This window comes from Charadrius vociferus, unplaced genomic scaffold (assembly GCF_000708025.1).
Source record: "Charadrius vociferus isolate BGI_N301 unplaced genomic scaffold, ASM70802v2 scaffold282, whole genome shotgun sequence".
NCBI lineage: Eukaryota > Metazoa > Chordata > Aves > Charadriiformes > Charadriidae > Charadrius > Charadrius vociferus.
The window spans coordinates 3724669-3742218 of record NW_009647731.1 but is presented as its reverse complement, the minus strand read 5'-3'; the positions used below and the strand labels follow the sequence as shown (position 1 = coordinate 3742218).

At 41.0% G+C, this 17550-nt stretch overlaps 1 protein-coding gene across 1 annotated transcript in view; it reads left to right on the top strand.

The window, feature by feature from the left end:
• The window catches only part of SORCS1 (sortilin-related VPS10 domain containing receptor 1), a 209801-nt gene that overhangs the window by 142620 nt on the left and 49631 nt on the right, over positions 1–17550 (top strand). The window contains exons 10-16 of the mRNA XM_009881624.1: positions 3870–4016; positions 10706–10808; positions 11285–11361; positions 12599–12690; positions 13716–13823; positions 14879–14996; positions 16789–16919. Of these exons, the coding sequence (XP_009879926.1) occupies positions 3870–4016; positions 10706–10808; positions 11285–11361; positions 12599–12690; positions 13716–13823; positions 14879–14996; positions 16789–16919 (776 nt within the window). The remainder of the gene's footprint in view (positions 1–3869; positions 4017–10705; positions 10809–11284; positions 11362–12598; positions 12691–13715; positions 13824–14878; positions 14997–16788; positions 16920–17550) is intronic.

Below are 17550 nucleotides of genomic sequence, written 5' to 3'. Positions count from 1 at the left end.
CTGGAAACTCTCCTACCTCATTCTGATGTCCCTTTTACCCCTGCACCTTTTTCTGACAAGTACATTCTGCCTAAGCTCACCTGTAAAAAGACCAATTTACGTTGTCTTCTATGAAAACTGATCCTAAGAATATGACTTTTAATGTGCTCTTGTACTTCTCTTGCTCTGCTGCCTGTTTTACTTCTGAAGATGGCACTCAGCTAAGTAGAAATTCAGTCCTCAGCTGCTGTTTTGAGGGTCAGCTTCTCTTTTCACGTCTTCTTCAGGGGATTTTCTGACCATTTGGAATAAAGGCTATGAACTAGATCTGAGTTCCTTTGAAAATGAAGATGCTTCCCTCATTTCCCCATTACCATCTGAATATTAGCTCCACTATATAGTTTGCCTTCAGGTGCCCTTTACTTGGAAACCACCTTGAATTGTCCAGAAAGCCCAAGTGTTGTACATAAATGCAGATGAACTGTAGGAGGATGGGCACTGCCATTTCAGTCATTTGGACATTTTTACTATTAATCTCTCTGCAGCACTGGCAGCCAATGGAAAAACTGTTCCCTCTTATTACTGTCAGCTCGAGAAGCAGTTTCACTGCATTATGTAAAGGTGTCCTACATCCCAGGGGGAAAGAAAAGCCTTTGTTTTGTTTTATTAGGCTGACACCGCACAGTAACCTGGATTGAAATTGATGGAATCAGACTTGTAGTGTCATATCTGCTGATTATCTAGATAGAAAGAATATTGGCTGACACTGAACCTGGCACAAACCTTCCTTTCAATTTGACGTTCTAGCTGGAAGGGAACAGAAAGCCATCCAGCGTGATTCTCCCAGTAGGGTTGCTGCAAATGATGAATGCTCTAGGGGTAAACGGAGATGAAGATAAGAGAAGAAAAAAAAGCCATAGATAAATTTAAAGGAAGTGGAGACATTGCAAAATGAGTCCTTCTGTTGTAACAGTTGTATATTTAGAAAAGAAGATTATTTGAGAAGATGCCGGAGAAAGTCCTGTTTAATATGTATGTGTCTGTATGCATGTTTGTCAGGTGTTAGAAGTAAGTTCTTCCGGTTGCATTGTAGTGGATGTGTTTGTGTGTGTAAATTCCTAAACTGATTCTACATTGAGGATAAATCTGCTCAATGGGGTATTGCACTGGGCATGAAGAGAAAATAGAAGTTTTTTCATGGTACCTCATCATGTTCTGCTGTGTTTTCTCTTGTAAGTAATCAGGAGCCTTTCTCTTGGAGTTTGTTATTTCAGTGTGTGGACTCTTCTGCTGCTGAATCTTGTAGAGGATGAGGAGACCACTCCTAGAGGGACACTATTCCCCCTTCTGCATGTTGAACAGGGCAGGGTATGAGAATAGCTCTTCTCTCCACCACCTTCCAGTGCCACTACATCAGTAGCACACTGGACTCAGCATTCATTGGGTCTGCAGTCACAGAAGGGCTGTCCTAGAGACCATCTCCTAGAGCAAGGGAAGAGCAAGAATGACTTGCCATTGGATCTGAGTCTCCTTTCTACCTCCTGCCCCTCTCCAATGATGTGTTGTGGCTCTGCTTGGCTCTGTAGTTGGACTGGTCCGCAGCAACACGATCCCGTCTGTGGGAATCCATGTCTGAAGTGATGACAGACTGTGAGATGTGTCTGTAGCTATGGTATATATGGTATATATATGGTATATACGCCTATCACTCGGGGACTTATTTTTTTTAGCAGTATGCATCCTGGATGTGAAGTAACTGTTTGATGTATGAAGTTGGTGATGTGGAGTGAAGAATGTGTTCTGAGTTGTATGTTTGAGTGTCTTGTATGAACCTTTCTAAAATTGTAGCTGGCATTTGTACCTGCACACAATGCACGCGGGGCGGTGAGGATTGTCTGCAATGCCTATGTGGGAGCTGATAGAGTACTTTTCTCTCTGATCACTGGTGGTCACGCACTTACTTGCTTGAGTCTTTCTCTCTTATGATGGTATGAACAGCAGGGATGGACAGATCGTTGTGTGTGCCACGGTTGTGTGTTTGCAATAGGTGTGTATCTTCCTACCGAGAGTACACAAACATGTATAGTGTATAGGGTTGTTTTTTAAGATAAAGCTGTCCAAGACTGACAGTATAACTTACACTTTGCTTTCTCAGGAAAGGATTCTGGGTCCCAGCCCATGACTAGAATCATAAAAACAAAAATTCACAGGATTTCAGAACACATTTATCACCTAATATATAAAATGCTCTTTAATCATTTATGGCCAGCATTTCACAGGGACTATATAATACAACTATTTCAGGACAACAACAAAGAAAAGTACAAATGGAGCTATAGGCTCTGGCCTCTAGTAGTGAAGGCAGAACTATGTTATTTTTCCAGCCCTCTCTATCCATGCAGTATAACTAGGAAACAGGGTACCCTTTTTTTCAGGGTGCCTTTCTACTACAAAAAAAGAAATGCTGAGTACGTAGTTGGGTGAGACGAAACAATCCAGTTAAGAAGTTGAAAATATTCTCTTTTTATGCTTATATTAACAATAAATTAGCTAACTCTTTGATTTAAAGGCTATTGCTTATTATAGCAAGTCATGTCTAAGTCTTTACATAACTTCAAATGAAATTCAGAGCCATTGCTCACGCAGGAAAGTGTTCTTCAGAATGAGTAAGTACACCAACGTACTGTCCCAATGCACTGTACACTAGTAGTTCCACATCATGTGGCCAAAAGTGCAATAAGGTTCTACTCACTGGGAGCTGTAGCATCCAAATCCAGCCACATAATTAAATCACTTGGGCTGGAACAAGCTCTGAATCTGCTGTGTAACCATTTGCCACGTGATGCCATTTAAGTAGTAATCTCTATGAATAAAGTCTTGATGAATGGTTCTGTGTGCTAGTTCTACATCATAAGAGGAGATGGGGTGGATGACTGAACAGACTTGCTGGAAAGAAAGAAGTTTCTCACTTTCCCCCTCCTTCTCCCGATTTCACTTCCCTTTTTATTGCAGCACTCAGATTGCAGAATGACAGCCTAACAAATTCATTCGCAAGCTGCAGCAGCTATTGGGCTATTGATTTTCAATGTGCTGAGAAGATGGGAACATTCTGCAGTGTGAGTTGTGGTTTGAGGTTGACTTTTTTTTCTCCCCACTAAGACACTTTTGGGCTTGGTTCCAATGTGAGTCTGTTGGCATCACATCTTTACATAATCCTGCTGCAGGTCTATGGAGTAAAGCTGTTGGGTAAAACACCAGGAAAAATAAAAGGATGAGAATGTCATTGCTAGTTTTATAACTGGCGTTCTGGGTGGCTTTGCTTGAATCACCAGTGCTTTGGTTTCCTCCAAATACAAAGCCATAATAAAAATACCACTATGCCTCAAGTTATACTGTTGGAAAACTGATTATTATGAAACACATCGGGATTCCTAGATGAAATATCTTAAGCAGGCTGTATAAGAATAGAAGCAAGATTATGTGTGTCTTGCCATTTTCTTTGCAAGGCCAAGATCTCAACTGTTTCATGCTACTGCAGTGCAAGAGACAAATTGCCCTGCATATATTTCATCTTTCAGGGGGAGGGATGCCTACACAGTTGAGAGATTGTCACTTTACAGATAATACTATTGACATCTTACCATGTTCCCATGCTGATACTGAAATACAAACTTTCTTTTCCATTTGTCACCTTTCCACCTGTGATGGTCTTATCTTGTCCCCAGCACTTCAATTTGCTGTCCTTTGATGGTTCTTGGCAATTCTTGCCCTGACATCTACCACACTGACACAGCCACCAGATCCCTGTTGGGTTTGACAGGGCAAGAGGGACACATCCACGGAACCTGCATCGGCTTGATCTATTTTTCAGCCATGTCAATTTTTCCTAGGTAGCAGGGATAAAGGGAATGTTCTTGGCTAACAAGAAGATTGACAACCAAGTGAAAACTTTCATCACCTACAATAAAGGGAGAGACTGGAGTTTGTTGCAGGCTCCGGACACCGATCTGAGAGGAAACCATATTCACTGTCTCCTAGTAAGTACCTGGGAGGGGTGGGGGAAAACTTGGGGGGTGGTAACATCCCAAAATAATATTTTTCTACCAGGTAAAACAAGGGGAGGGCAGCTCCTCTCTCCATGTAGTATAACTTGTGGAGGGAATGCTGCATTTTAAAAGTGTGGGCATGAGGCTTGGGCTGCCAGGTGGTATTGCAAAAGCTGGCATTGGAGTTTAGCTTAATTTAATTTCTGGAACAAAAGGAAAAATCGTAGATCAACTTTCCTCTGCGCAGCTGATGATCTCCCCTTAAACAGCAGGTGAAGCCGGACGCGGTTTGTGCGCAGTTGGTTCTGTGGACACTAGATGGGAGGAGTGAGCTGTTGTAGCTCAGGAACTTTCAGGGACGTAATAACTTGAGACAGGCTCAAAGGAAAGGAGAGCTCTGGTTTCTTTCAGGCCGCTCTGTTGGCAATATTAATATTTATCATTTTCTCTTTGAGCTCAGAAGTGAGAATCGACACATTCATCCAAATATATGTACAGCTAGTTGTTGGATCTATATTGTATCTGTCTCTGTACTTATTGATATAGATCAACATATAGATAAGTCATTAATCATCATTATATACAAACAGTTTCCAAGCGTGAAAGTGAATTATAAGCAGCGTGAATATAATTGGAGGTCTCTGTCAAATTACAAAACTTGGGCTGATGTCCACGTATTTTTCAGCCTATATAATCTATACAAAGTAGTGGGATAACACTCGAACCCTAGCCTTTGGGATTCTCAATAGCTTTTATATTGCACAAATTCTAACATGGTTCCAGGCAGAATCAGGGGCAGTATTTAGACTGCTCCTCCTCCTGCTGTCCTATGCATGTTATTTTCCTTAAAAAAAAAAAAAAAAAAAAAAAAAAAAAGATGTTTCTCATTTGGAGACAGCACATTTGTTAGAATCTGAATCAGCTTTGTATTTTGTGCATTGTAGCACATAGCCAAACGCTACACTAATCTCTTAACTGAACCCCATGCATTATTGCAAGAGCAAAGAATAAATAACTTGATATTTGAAGCTGTTCAAATAATTGATTTTTTGATTGAGCCAAAATGCAAGCCTTTCATTTTCTCTCCAGTTTGGAAAAAATAAATAGGGAGGACTGAGGGTCAAGCTGAAGACTTATTTCAGAGCATGACTAAATATGTTCGGGTTTGTTTTCTTCTTCCAAGTTTTTAAAAATCGTAACTAAGGGCATTTTTAAATTAAATCTTTCTATGAGATGAAAACCAAAAAGATGACATTCAGAAAACTTTGAAGACATAGTTTTTGGAAGGGGCTATGTGTAGAAGTCTTTGAGTTTCCAATAGATTGTAATCTAGTTTTAACTCAAGTGAAATAGTTGGCAAAAAACCTACACCTTGACTTTTTCAAATTATGACCAATTTTATCAGAAACCCAGTATTTTTATTATATGGTACAATAGTGTCATATTTGGGGGGGCTGGCAAGGCAGAAGAAATGAAAACCATGGCAAGGAAAAGAATCAAAGTAAATTCTGTTTTTTTCCCTAAATTTGAAGTTTGAGTTCTGAGAAAATGTCCTTCTTGGTATTGTTGCGCACTGATCAAGAGAGTTCTGACTTGCTATTGTGGTTATAAATGAGCCAGCGGTACTGCTCTGCGGGGTCCTTATAGAATGGTTGTTTGCAGGAACTATGTATTTTATATACAGAGGTGTGCTGCCACTGCAGTCACCCACTATATAGCAGAAGTGGTCATAAGACTGCAAATAAATCGGGACTGGATGATTCTTATGGAGGGGAGGGATTATGGTTCCCTGAAGCCTATACTGTATCTGCTATTATACTCATGGGCACCTGAGAACAAAATTAATTTCATTTAAAATTAGACCAGATATGCCTGGACAAGCTGGAATTCCCTTGCGGGTGGTAAACTTGAACAAGCCAGGCAGGGGTCATGGGTGGGATCAGAAGTATGGGCACTTGTAGGGACACAGTGAGAACTGATGCAGAGAAGCTCTTGATTCTCCGTGGATTGTGTTCGCATACTCGTAGCTCCACTGTGCACAAACCACTATTTAAACACTGGTTCGTTTTTATTTTGTTCTCTGTGCAACAATGTAGTTGCCCTAAGAATTGCTTCATCCTGTGCAAGTTTGATGTAGGCTTGTCACTCTGGTTTCACTGGAAAGCAACCACTTCTTAAATGCTCTGGGACTTGGGCTGGGGTAGGCATCTCAGGTCCGTGGGCATCTGTTGGAATCAGTCCACAATTTCAGGGTGGTAAGGAACAAATCCTCAATGGACTTAAACCGTATAGCTTAGTCATTGCCCTTCCAGAAGGAGAATGAAAAAGAACTTAGTCAGCCCTTCCCCGTGATAAGGTCAGAGGAATGTTTAGCCATATTTATTTTTTCTCTTCCCTTACCATTAGGTAAAACAGGCAAAAGGCCTTTTTCATTGTCTGAGTACTCCTTCATGCGTAGGTTGTCACAAGCTGGTGGCACAGTAGTAGAGCAGGGATCGTCAACTGAGCATACAGGGTCTCAGGTGGTTGACTTGCAAATTTTCAAGAAAGCAAATAGATGAAATCTGAACTAAACTGACTTGTTAGGTCTTTTACCGGAACTTTCCAGACAGTTTGTCTGGAAGAGAAAGGGAGGACAGCGGTACATAAAATGCACCAAAACCACAAAGTAAAATGACAAGCCTGCAAGAGAGAGCTGAGCTATTTAAAAATTTGATTCGAGCTTCACAGTTAAAGGTGGGGGAAGATGAAGGCAGAATCTGGAATACAAGAATTGAAGAAAGGATAGAGAAAAGACCACAGAAGTTGAGAGTGGTAGGGAAATGTTTGAAGCAAAAGCAGTGGAAACATACATCCTTGGAAATAAGTCAGGGATCCATAAGGGCGTTCTGCTGAGGGAAGATGTGGAGAAAAGGATTTGTCCCCTGTTCTGAGGCAATTCTGTTCCTTATCAATGTGACACAGCTGTAGTATTCGAACAGCTCACAAATTCCATTCCACTCTTTAGCCACACTTGGTCTACCCTGCATCACCAGAAGTTTTAACACTTATGCCAGTTGCTCTTTTTCCTTATTCATGTGACTGTTCCTGGCATGATCCTGCTTCTGCTTATAGCATAGCTAAGTGAATCCTCGATAGTCCATTGTACATCTAGCTTAGCTCCCATCCTTACCCCAAAGCAGACACTAGTGCTTTCACATCGCTGGTTTTCAGCATCATTGTCTCTAGCAATAGCTCGGGACACAGCAATGACGTACGTTCCAGCTTGTTGGCAGAATGGGATTTGCCCTTTCCCAGAGTGACAGGTCGGTCCCCAGCCTGTGAGTGCAATGCTGTCTCCTTTGCGCATCTGGTCTTTAAAACTAAACTAAGGCAGAGCTAATGCAGAAATAAGTACGTAGCAGCTAAGTTGGCAGCTAAGGAGGTTAAGAAGGAATCTGGTTGAAACACAAGGCAAGCCAGACGGAACCATCCCTCTACTGACAACATGCTCGAGGTGTTTTTTTCAAAGCAACTCAAAGAATTTCTTTGCATTTTTTGTGAGATGGCTCTGAATAATGAGGATGGAGGAAAGCAATGAAATTCCATCTAATCCGAAGGTTTTATTTTTCTTGTTTGTACCACTCGTTTTCTACGCTGAATGCACTTAATCTTCATAAAATAGCTGCCAAGGTATTATATCCCAAAGATGCTGGTTTTGTTTGATGCTTACCTTGTGCTGTGAAGTGGTTAACTGAGGAGTAATTCTGTCTTCAAGTTATGGGCATCTGTCTAGGGTAATTAATCAATTAGTTTTCAAGGATGCTCTTGTGGTTAAAACACTGAGGTGAATCTGAGGAGAATCTTGATTCAATTTTTAGGCCTATCTCCAATTTCCTATGTGACCTTGGGCAAGTCATTTATTTTCTCTGTGCCTCTCTTCCTCAGACATCTGTTTATTCCCTCCCACATTTTGTTTGTCTTGTCTATACAGATTATAAGGATTTCAGGACAAAGACCCATTTCTTGTAAGGGAGGGCATTCACACCATCTGCTACAGAATAATTTAAAAATCTAAGTGAGCTGTTTTGAATATCTCTCCTGGAAGTGTTTATCTCTCCTCATTGCTCTTTGCTATTGCAGGTGAGCAAATAGTGTGGCTGCCTCTAGGTTTGTGAATGGTGTCCAGCATCATTCTTGTGTTACAATACTTTGCCCCACTCCCGATCAGGCACAGTCACTAATAGCTGTTTTGTATGTGTCGTGTTGTTGGAGGCTGTTGCAGAACAGCCAAGGAGTGGGTTTGTGGGTATTTATGAGAAATTTTATTAAAGACTGATGAGCCTCCTGAGAGGGGAGCATAAAAGTGCTGGCTTGAACATATTAGGAGGCAAGTAATGAACTCCAACATGGTTGCAAGAACTATCTGTGTCACTTGTGCTGTATCTCCTACGTAGGTTGTAAATGTGCCATGGCAGTGGTTGTCTTTCCCTTGGTATCTGTGCAGCACCTAGCATAGCTGGGCACTAGGCAATGACAAGGAATGCCAAAATTGGTGATTCTGGTGATAATAATGATTTCAGTAGCTTGTCGGTAACAAGAAGGAGAGAGAAAATTGATAGAAAAACTAAAAAACAAAGCTGAGATGTCTGTATACCAGTTAAGCTGTGGGAGCTAGAGGAGGAACACAAAGGGACCAACAGTATGATGGAAAAGAAACTGGTCTGGAAAAATATCTGTTAAGGAACTGTATATGGATACAGATGGAGAAGGTGTACATCAGGGATGGAGAAGAGAATGCTGCTACAGTAAGGGCATGAGATGGCCATGGGCAATAACTTTAGGTATTTGGCTAGATGGAGAGGTTGGGTTTTGTACCATACCCAATTGTCACTAGATACTATAAGCATTACTACACTCCAACTAATAAGAAGTCATGCCACTAAAAATACCATCTCTCTGCTTAGACAGGTGACCTGGCTTTTAATGTTTGAGATATATATTCCATTTCTGTGTACTATACCTCTGAAATGAGATGAATTTGAAAGAAAACCTCTGGTAGCACAAAGGTTTAAATCTAACAAAGTCTAATTTCTGTCAGAGTGGGGAATTGGCTCAGTTGCTGCCATTAGCTGCTGTCTTCAAAATGCTGAAGTGGGTTTGAAGTATGGTAGTTTTAAAAATATGTTCTGTATTTAGTCTTTTCACAATGTATAAAAATGTAAAAAGAAAGAATTCATGCTCTTGCAATGCTTTTCTGCTTCCTGCATGCATGTCAGCTTGATTTGGTTTCCACTCCCTCCCTGCGCCCCCGGGCTGCTCCAGCAGCTGCCCTCACAAGGCTGTCAGTTAGAGTTAAGCTGCTCAGTACGTTCCACTTGGCAGGTTGTGTTCCCTTCTGCACCACCCTGTGTCCCCTTTTCCCATCTCACATAAGTGAGAGCTCTCATCCCTCCTCACCACCCTCATTCACCCTTGCCAAAAAAAAACCCCAAAAAAACAAAACCCTTCCATTTTCCACAAGGAGATTTTCATTTCAGAGTCAGACACCTACCTCAAGATGGGATGGAGCAGTGATCTTCCTCCAGTGACCTATGGGGCCAGGTTTCCTACAAAACTCAGGGGCTGCAGACCTAGCCTTTAGGCAGCTGATATTAGACAGAAAGACCTGCCTCCTTAGAGCCTGAAGGTCCTTCTGCTTAGCCTCTCCTGCTCGTCTTACAGAGCCGTGCAAAGCTGAAGCTGTGCTGTATTTGTGTTCCTGTGTGATGTCCCACTCAATTGTGCCAGTTTGCTTCAGGCTTTCTTGCCAGTGTTTTTCCACCTCCCTTCCCTTAGCATGTTTCTCAAAGGTTTGGAAGAAAAAAATACTGAAAATCCAAGAGAAGGCAAAAATTATCAGAAATTTTCAGAAAGTATCACACTATAAATTTGGAGGGAAGTGTAATGGCAAGTTTGGAAATCTGCCTCTCTGTCTTACCTTCTTGCTTAGTTGATTTATTCTGTACCCTTCCTGTCTTATCTGAGTACATGACATACAAAATCAATAACAAATAGGTGAGATTTCCATGGATGTATTTGTATTGAAATCTCACATCCAGATGGGGCGATGAAGCATAACAACTTTAACACTTTCCAGTCCTGGTATGTCTTCATAGTGCAGTGCAGAACAAAGTTGCGTGTCAAAAATACTCAGACTCAAGAAATGGCATGACACTGTCTGAATTAAGTTGTTTCTCATGGCTAATTAGTGGTGACTCAGCCCCACACCGATAAGGTTATGTTGCTTCTCGTTGCAGAGAGAGCTTGGGCACTACTGCTGCTCTGAGAGTCACTTCACATCTGCAGCTTTGCTTGCTTCTCAAGAGAGCTAGGAGCCAGGGGAACTAGGTGCTCCTTACCATTACCTGCCCTTGCAAGCCTGGTTGCCTCCCTTGTGGGTACAGCCTCGAAGATCTTGTCCTTGTGAGAGGGTTTCAGCCTAGTGAATCAGTTTCCCAGTGGGAACGGGTTGGGTCAGAAAATGATAGCAAAGTTCTCGCAGCAGAGGCAGGACAGTGGTCATGTCTTTCTAAGGGTGGCTGAATGCAGCGATTGGGAGGTAATGCAGAAAGACACTGTATGTTTCTAAGCCTGTAGAAATAGGAGCATGTATTACATGTGGTGTCTGCTTTTTACTTTTATTTCCCCTTTCTCCATAGCCCTATTGCTCCCTTCATCTTCACCTGAAGGTCTCAGAGAATCCCTATACTTCAGGAAACATCGCCAGCCGAGACACTGCCCCCAGTATTATTGTAGCTTCAGGTATGAAACGTTTAAAGTTTGCTTGTGGACCATGTGCAAATGCTGAAAAAAATCTTGAGTTTGTGATGGGTGTGGAGGGTGTTGAGTGGTTTGTGGGGTGTCGCACCACCAGTTTTTGGAAGGAAGGCAGGCTATCAAATGGAAGTCCTTACAGACCTTCAACTCGTCATATGTTTTTGATGGAAACTGGCCTTCAAGACCGAGGAGATCGTTCCTCGTCCTCTGCTCCCATGAACGTAAGATTCAAATCAGGGCATTTCCTTTATATATGGAGGCATGTAGAGCTGTATGGATTGGATCTTTTATACATATTTTCTTCAAACTGAAAGTCTTTCCCTTCCCTTCTTTCCCACTCTTTCTCTTCCCAAAACTAGAAGTTTTATAATTGCAAAAGGGAAATAAATACATTTACTCCTCTGATTTGCTGATTCTACTGTTTCTTAGTGTTGCATCACTAATCAGTGCTCATATTACAGGTAATATAGGCACTGAACTATCAGACAATGACATCAGCATGTTTGTTTCTTCTGATGCTGGGAACACTTGGAGACAGGTAAATGGCACAGAATCACAGGTTTAAATAGCAGTCATAGGAAATTGTCATAAAAGTAGATTCAAACTGTCACTTAATTTTTGTTTCCTTTGGTTCAGCATAGCTTTTTGTTAATCTTTACAAAATGGTAAACTTATCTTCCCTTCTGAGAGGTAGAGGGAAAGAAAAAGACTGAATACGTCAGACTTCATATAACAGAAAATTATTTTTTTAATTCTACCCAGAGTTTGACTTCAGTTTAACCCTGTAACAAAGAGAACAGATTAAAATATGAGCACTAGGGGGAGAGAATGTGTTTCCTTTTACTGTTGTACAGCCCTTGTACCAATCAAACCATTTTTTTCTTTGTCCATGATTATAATTTCCTGAGATTTAGCAGTTGCACTGGTCTATTTTCCCTCACTCTGTGTGAGGCACATTTCACCTAAATTGAGTTGTCCAAAGTTCAGTGTCCATATAAACGGATTATTTTGCCTTGCTCTTAAGCTAATGGAGAAAAAGACAAAATTCAGTTCATCCTGTTTCGAAGCTGCCTATCCCTCCATTAATTGTGGAAAGAGACTGGATGATAAAGTTAAATCAAGTTCCTAATATTTAGTGGAATCCCACCTGTTAACAGAGCATCACTACACTTTAATGTGTTTGTTCTCAAAATAGGAATTTCTGTTATTCCTATTTTCTGGATGGGATATAAAGTCATAGGGAGAGAATGACTTTCCCAGACTGACAAATGCTGCTATATAAACTGGAGAGCAGATGTTTGCAGAAAGCCAATACAAAAAAGACACAGAAAAAGAAAATCTTTTTAAATATTTGATATTCCAAGAATCTAATTATTTTACAATGTTTGAACAGCCCTCATTTTTCCATCTACATCACTTATGTGAGATAGGGCCAAATACATGCAAACACATGACGTTCTTCTTTAAACAAAAATCTGTCATTGAAAGGAGGGAAATTGTTGATCCTTGCAAAAATTCCTGTTTCTAACTTTCAGTCAAGGAGAGGTAGAATGCATTTTCTAAGGACCTGGAAAAACAGGGAAAAAAAAGCACCACAACCCCCCAAACAATAAAAAAACAAAACCCAGGAACTGTCTCTATATAGAATGTTTTTCTCTACTCCATAACTTCCTTCGCACATACCTGTCCTCTGTCATGATTGTACTTAAAGAACTATGATGTTTTCTTCCTACTAAAGAAACTAGATTTAAAGATATGCTTTTTTTTCCCCCGAGATCTTTGAGGAAGAGCACAGTGTTCTGTACCTGGATCAAGGTGGAGTACTGGTCGCCATGAAACACACATCTCTGCCTATCAGACATCTCTGGTAATGACTGCATCTGTGCTAAATTTCTGCTGTCCCTCTTCTCAGATGCCAGGAATTTGGAAGTTAGACTGCATCCAGAGTTTTCTGCAACTGCCATCTAGAAAATATCAGTTAAGATACTGGCAAACATTAACTCAGATAAAGCTAAGAAACCCTGGCAATTCCAGCTTACATAGTTTCAGTTTGGCCAGATCTGGGATATGGTCAATGTAATTCCACAACTTTCTTGCTTTATCACAACTTGGCCTCTTGAGTTTGGTTATTTGTGTAATATGTATCTGGATTATGGCTTTGTCTCTTATTAAGTTACCAAAATACTCTTTATTTTCAAAATTACTGATGAAATTGACTTCTATGTGGCAGGCAGCACTTATGAACCAGAATTTTGTTGAATAGATTCAGGGTTATATAGCCAATGAGGCAAAAGTGTCCCCTGCCAGTTAGCCCTCTTGAGTTTTTGTGGAAGGTAGAATACAGGTTTGTGCTGGTTTGCATTATTTACTTCCACAGATATTGTTATGACAGTCAGTGTCGTATCAATATCTGAAACACACAGATCCAAGTCTTAAGAAGTGACGAGTGGTTCCAAGCTTTCACATAGACCCACCACAGGGGAGACTGCTGGTCAGAAGAGGCAAAGCTTTTGGTGCTTCAGAAAGCTGACCTCCTTAAAATGCCTTATGTTGGGAACCCAAAAATAAGATGCTTAAAATCCCTTATTTATTTTAAAAAATCCTAGCCTACATTTTGCCCTTAAAGCATCAATCGCTAACATAACTTTATTAGTTTCTGCCATTGAAATACTGGCCATGAGTTAGTGCTATGATGCCAAACAAGCTTGATCAATGCTCTGATTTATGATGCTTCCCTAAAAAAATAGTTATTTAAAGGACTAAAAGTGCAGTATCCAAGAACAGCAGCTGCTCTCCACTTCTCAATAGCAGCTGTGGTGGTCTAGAGAGTGTCCTCAAGTAAACTAGGAGGAGAGTAAGGAAAGAAGACTTTAATTCTGCTTTTTCCACTAGGTTAAGTTTTGATGAAGGGAAATCTTGGAGCAAGTACAGTTTCACATCCCTCCCGCTGTTTGTAGATGGAGTTTTAGGGGAACCTGGAGAGGAAACTCTCATCATGACGTAAGTGAGCATGCTATCGTGATACTGTTGATGGGAACTGCACCATAAATGTCTTACGAATGTTGTTTGTAACATAATCACTTTTCTGGTTGGGGATCAAACCAAGTACTATCTGGAGCCAGGAGTATGTAGTCTTCTGTGGGAAAATCATCAATGTTTATTTGTGATATGATTGAGGGAATGACAACATGGTTCCTTGCAAGCTGCAAAAGTATTATCACCTAGATTATCAGCATGGAACCTGACTCCTCAAATTGAATGTTACTTAAAGCTCTTGACAGATGAATATTTGAAAGAGAAATAGTGGGTTATTTTTATAACTATGTTTTTGCTTCCACCTTCTTTTTTCTTAACTGAGTCACAGAAAAATGAAGACATTCTTTTATAAAAATGAATGACAAAATGTTGCCTGGAGGCTGACTCATGAAAAATTATGATTAGTTTCAGTGTAGTATGCTGAGTTCTGCATGGTGCATAAATCTGGATTCACCTTGCCAGAAACTGTGACATTTCACCTGAGATCAGATTTGCAAAAACAGGAGGAAAATTCAGTTTCTGCCTGTAAAAAATGGGCTGACCTGTAATAAACAGAATATGTGGCTTGGAAACTAATGGTTCCTAATGGTAACTAATGTTTCCATTAACTAATGGTTAGTAGAGATGTATGAAGAATGTTCACTTCAGGTTCTGATTTTAAGTTGTGTGGAAGGGATTCCCAATTAAGGGATTCCCATATAATTGAGATATCAAACTCCTATAGGTATAACTGTCTCCAGCCCTACGTTAAAAGTCTTCTCTGTTTAGTTATTTTGGGGATTGACATAAGTGGAAGGATCTTGATCCACAGAATAAAAGCTACATGCGATTTTGAAGAGGGTTGTAGATATTTAGCCCCCTAAGTTTTACCTTCAGTCAGTCGAGTGAAAATCAGTAGGACTGGCACTCCTAAAGCAGTTCGTCGCTGTTGGAAATTTGTGGGTGACTGTACCTCTGTAACTACCAGAATCCATCTGGTGCTAACTTTTACTGTATGCTCCTTCTGCTATATTCTGTAGAGTGTTTGGACATTTCAGCCACCGCTCAGAGTGGCAGCTGGTGAAAGTAGATTACAAGTCCATTTTTGATCGGAGGTGTGCAGAAGAAGACTACAGGCCTTGGCAACTGCATAGCCAGGTGAGAAGCAAGGAGCCTGGGATCGGACCTGAAGTAGCTAATGATCCTACAGTTAAAGATCAGCATGATCCAATGTCTTTTCCTGTTAGTTTGGTGTATCAGATTGTCCCTTACTGGATGGGGGTGTTTTGTTACAGAGGTGTGTTGGCCCCAGATTGCACTCTGTGAGCCCCAAAGTATGAACAACTGCCTTTTGGGTTTCATTCTCCATGCAGGCAATTAGCTCAGACCTATCCAGAGTTGAAGAACGTAACAATGGTAGAAGCACTGCCACTGAAAGAGGCCTGAATTCTTACATCTCCCATCCGCTTTCCCTGTCCTTACCTTCTTTCTCTTTCTCCATCCTTCTGTGTCCCCAGAGCCAGCGTCTTAAGACCCTTCTAGTTGCTTTCACACTTGCTTCTCCTAATTCCTGCCCTCTCAGCCTCAATTCTTACTCACTTGGTTTTATCCTCGTTCTGTCTCTCTCAGAAGTGATACTTCTGCTGTGGGAGCTGGACACTTTATTCCCCAGTTCGTTGGACCCCCATGCCCTGTCCCTTGCATGCCTGATGCAGCTGCTGCATCACTCCCAGAACCGTTGCTTAAGTGCCCAGCAAGGTAATGTGCTCCGTGCAGTGCCTGCATCTACCTTGGGGCACCTTCCCAGCTCTGCCAAGTTTGACACAACAGCCTGTGTTATATCGGGTTAGAATAAAACATGGCCCAAATTCTGTGGTTATATAAACACCACAGGCTCCACTGAAGTCTAAAGCGAAACACCCATTTATATCATCAAAGGTTGTCTTTCTGTATATGTCTTGCTGGGCAAGAATTTAATAATGAATATGAAATGAAAGTAGCTTGACTCAGACTAGCTGCTCACACAAGGCACAACTCCACACTAAAAATACTGCTTATGACTTAGATCTTTAGATGTTGAAAATCAGTACAGCTTCCTTGAAATTCAAGGAGGCGCAGCATTTTACACCAGTTGCCATTCGGGCCCTTCTATTTCATGGGCAAATCAAAGCCATGAAAAGTTTCTCTTCCCTACAGCAATTTTAACAGCATAAAAGGTAATGAGAGAGACCCCACTGTATTTTGTTCTTTACTTTCTTGTGCTTGCATAAGCAAAAATGCCAAGGATTTTGCAGTATATCTTTGAGGGTGTTGGCTTTGGAGCTTGCAGAACTATTTTCAGGAAGGCTGCTGTGGACTCTTGCCTTTTGATTTGCCTTCCATTGAGATTACGAGGCTGAACCTTGTTCCCTAGATAGAAATATTTAGCAGGGTGCTGAAGATAGGAGTGAAAAGACAAGGAAGTTTTAGCATCCACATAACAAGTCAAACCCTGTGAAATCTGAACTCATAGTCCGTGGAAAGTATTTACACATACACATATTACTAGTTTCTACTGAACAAAATTATTGTCAAAGAGATCAGACCAAAGAATAGACCTGCTTTGTGTCTCAGATTGCAGAGGCATCAGACTGTGTTTTCAGTTGCTGTGAAACCTAATCTATAAATGAGAAATGGGCTTGGATCAATTGCTCATTGGCTTTGGAACAAATTCAGAACTGAATCAGATGTATAAGTGACCTCAGATCATTTCTTAGTGTGTGTTGGAAAAGCTCTTTTAGTTTCAGTTAAAGCTTCAGTAGATTTAATTAGCTGCAGTGTACTGACGTGGCATTTGACTTCCCATCCTCTTCCCTTGAGTCATAGCTCCCATTGTACAGGCTGGGAAAAACTGGGTGATACAAATAGCCTGGTGGGTGTTGGAGAAAGATATTTTTGATTTTGTTTCCAGGGAGAAGCTTGCATCATGGGAGCAAAAAGGATCTACAGAAAACGCAAGTCAGAGAAGAAATGCATGCAAGGAAAATACGCAGGGGCTATGACCTCGGAGCCGTGTGTGTGCACAGAGGCAGACTTTGACTGGTGAGCAATGGGCACGAGAACTGTGTGCGCTCTACCACACCAATGCAGAGCTCACTAGAGAGGCTGTAGGCTTGCAGAGAGTGGAAATTTAATAAACATGCATGTGGCCAAATAGGTTGCTCCCTGATAGTGCAGGTATGTCAAAAGAAGGAAAGGTGAAATAGATATCTGTAATTTGCTAAGACTCTCACAGAACTGATGCTGAACAGACCATTTTCCAGGTCACATCTGAGCTCTGTGCAGCATTACGATAAAAGGTCCATTTAGCACATCTAACCTGTGCAATGACCAGGAGTGGCTGTGACAGTACTGTGCAAGACATATATAGAGTGCATAAAAGGATAAATAAATTCTTCATACATACACACACACACACATATATGTGTGTATATGTGTAAAAGTAAATGTATGCATATGCAAAGTAAGCCTTCAGCTTCTGGAAATCGAATATCTAGGGAATTCTTGGGTCATTTCTCATATCTGGACCATTATTTTTGATAGTATCCAACACACATTGCCTTCATGCTTTGAGTTAATCTTCTGAAGCCTTTTCTCCTCTCCTTGATGCTATGGGAAATAGAGTCCACTGGTGAGTTATGAATGGCGTGATAAAATGTTCAGCTTCTACTTT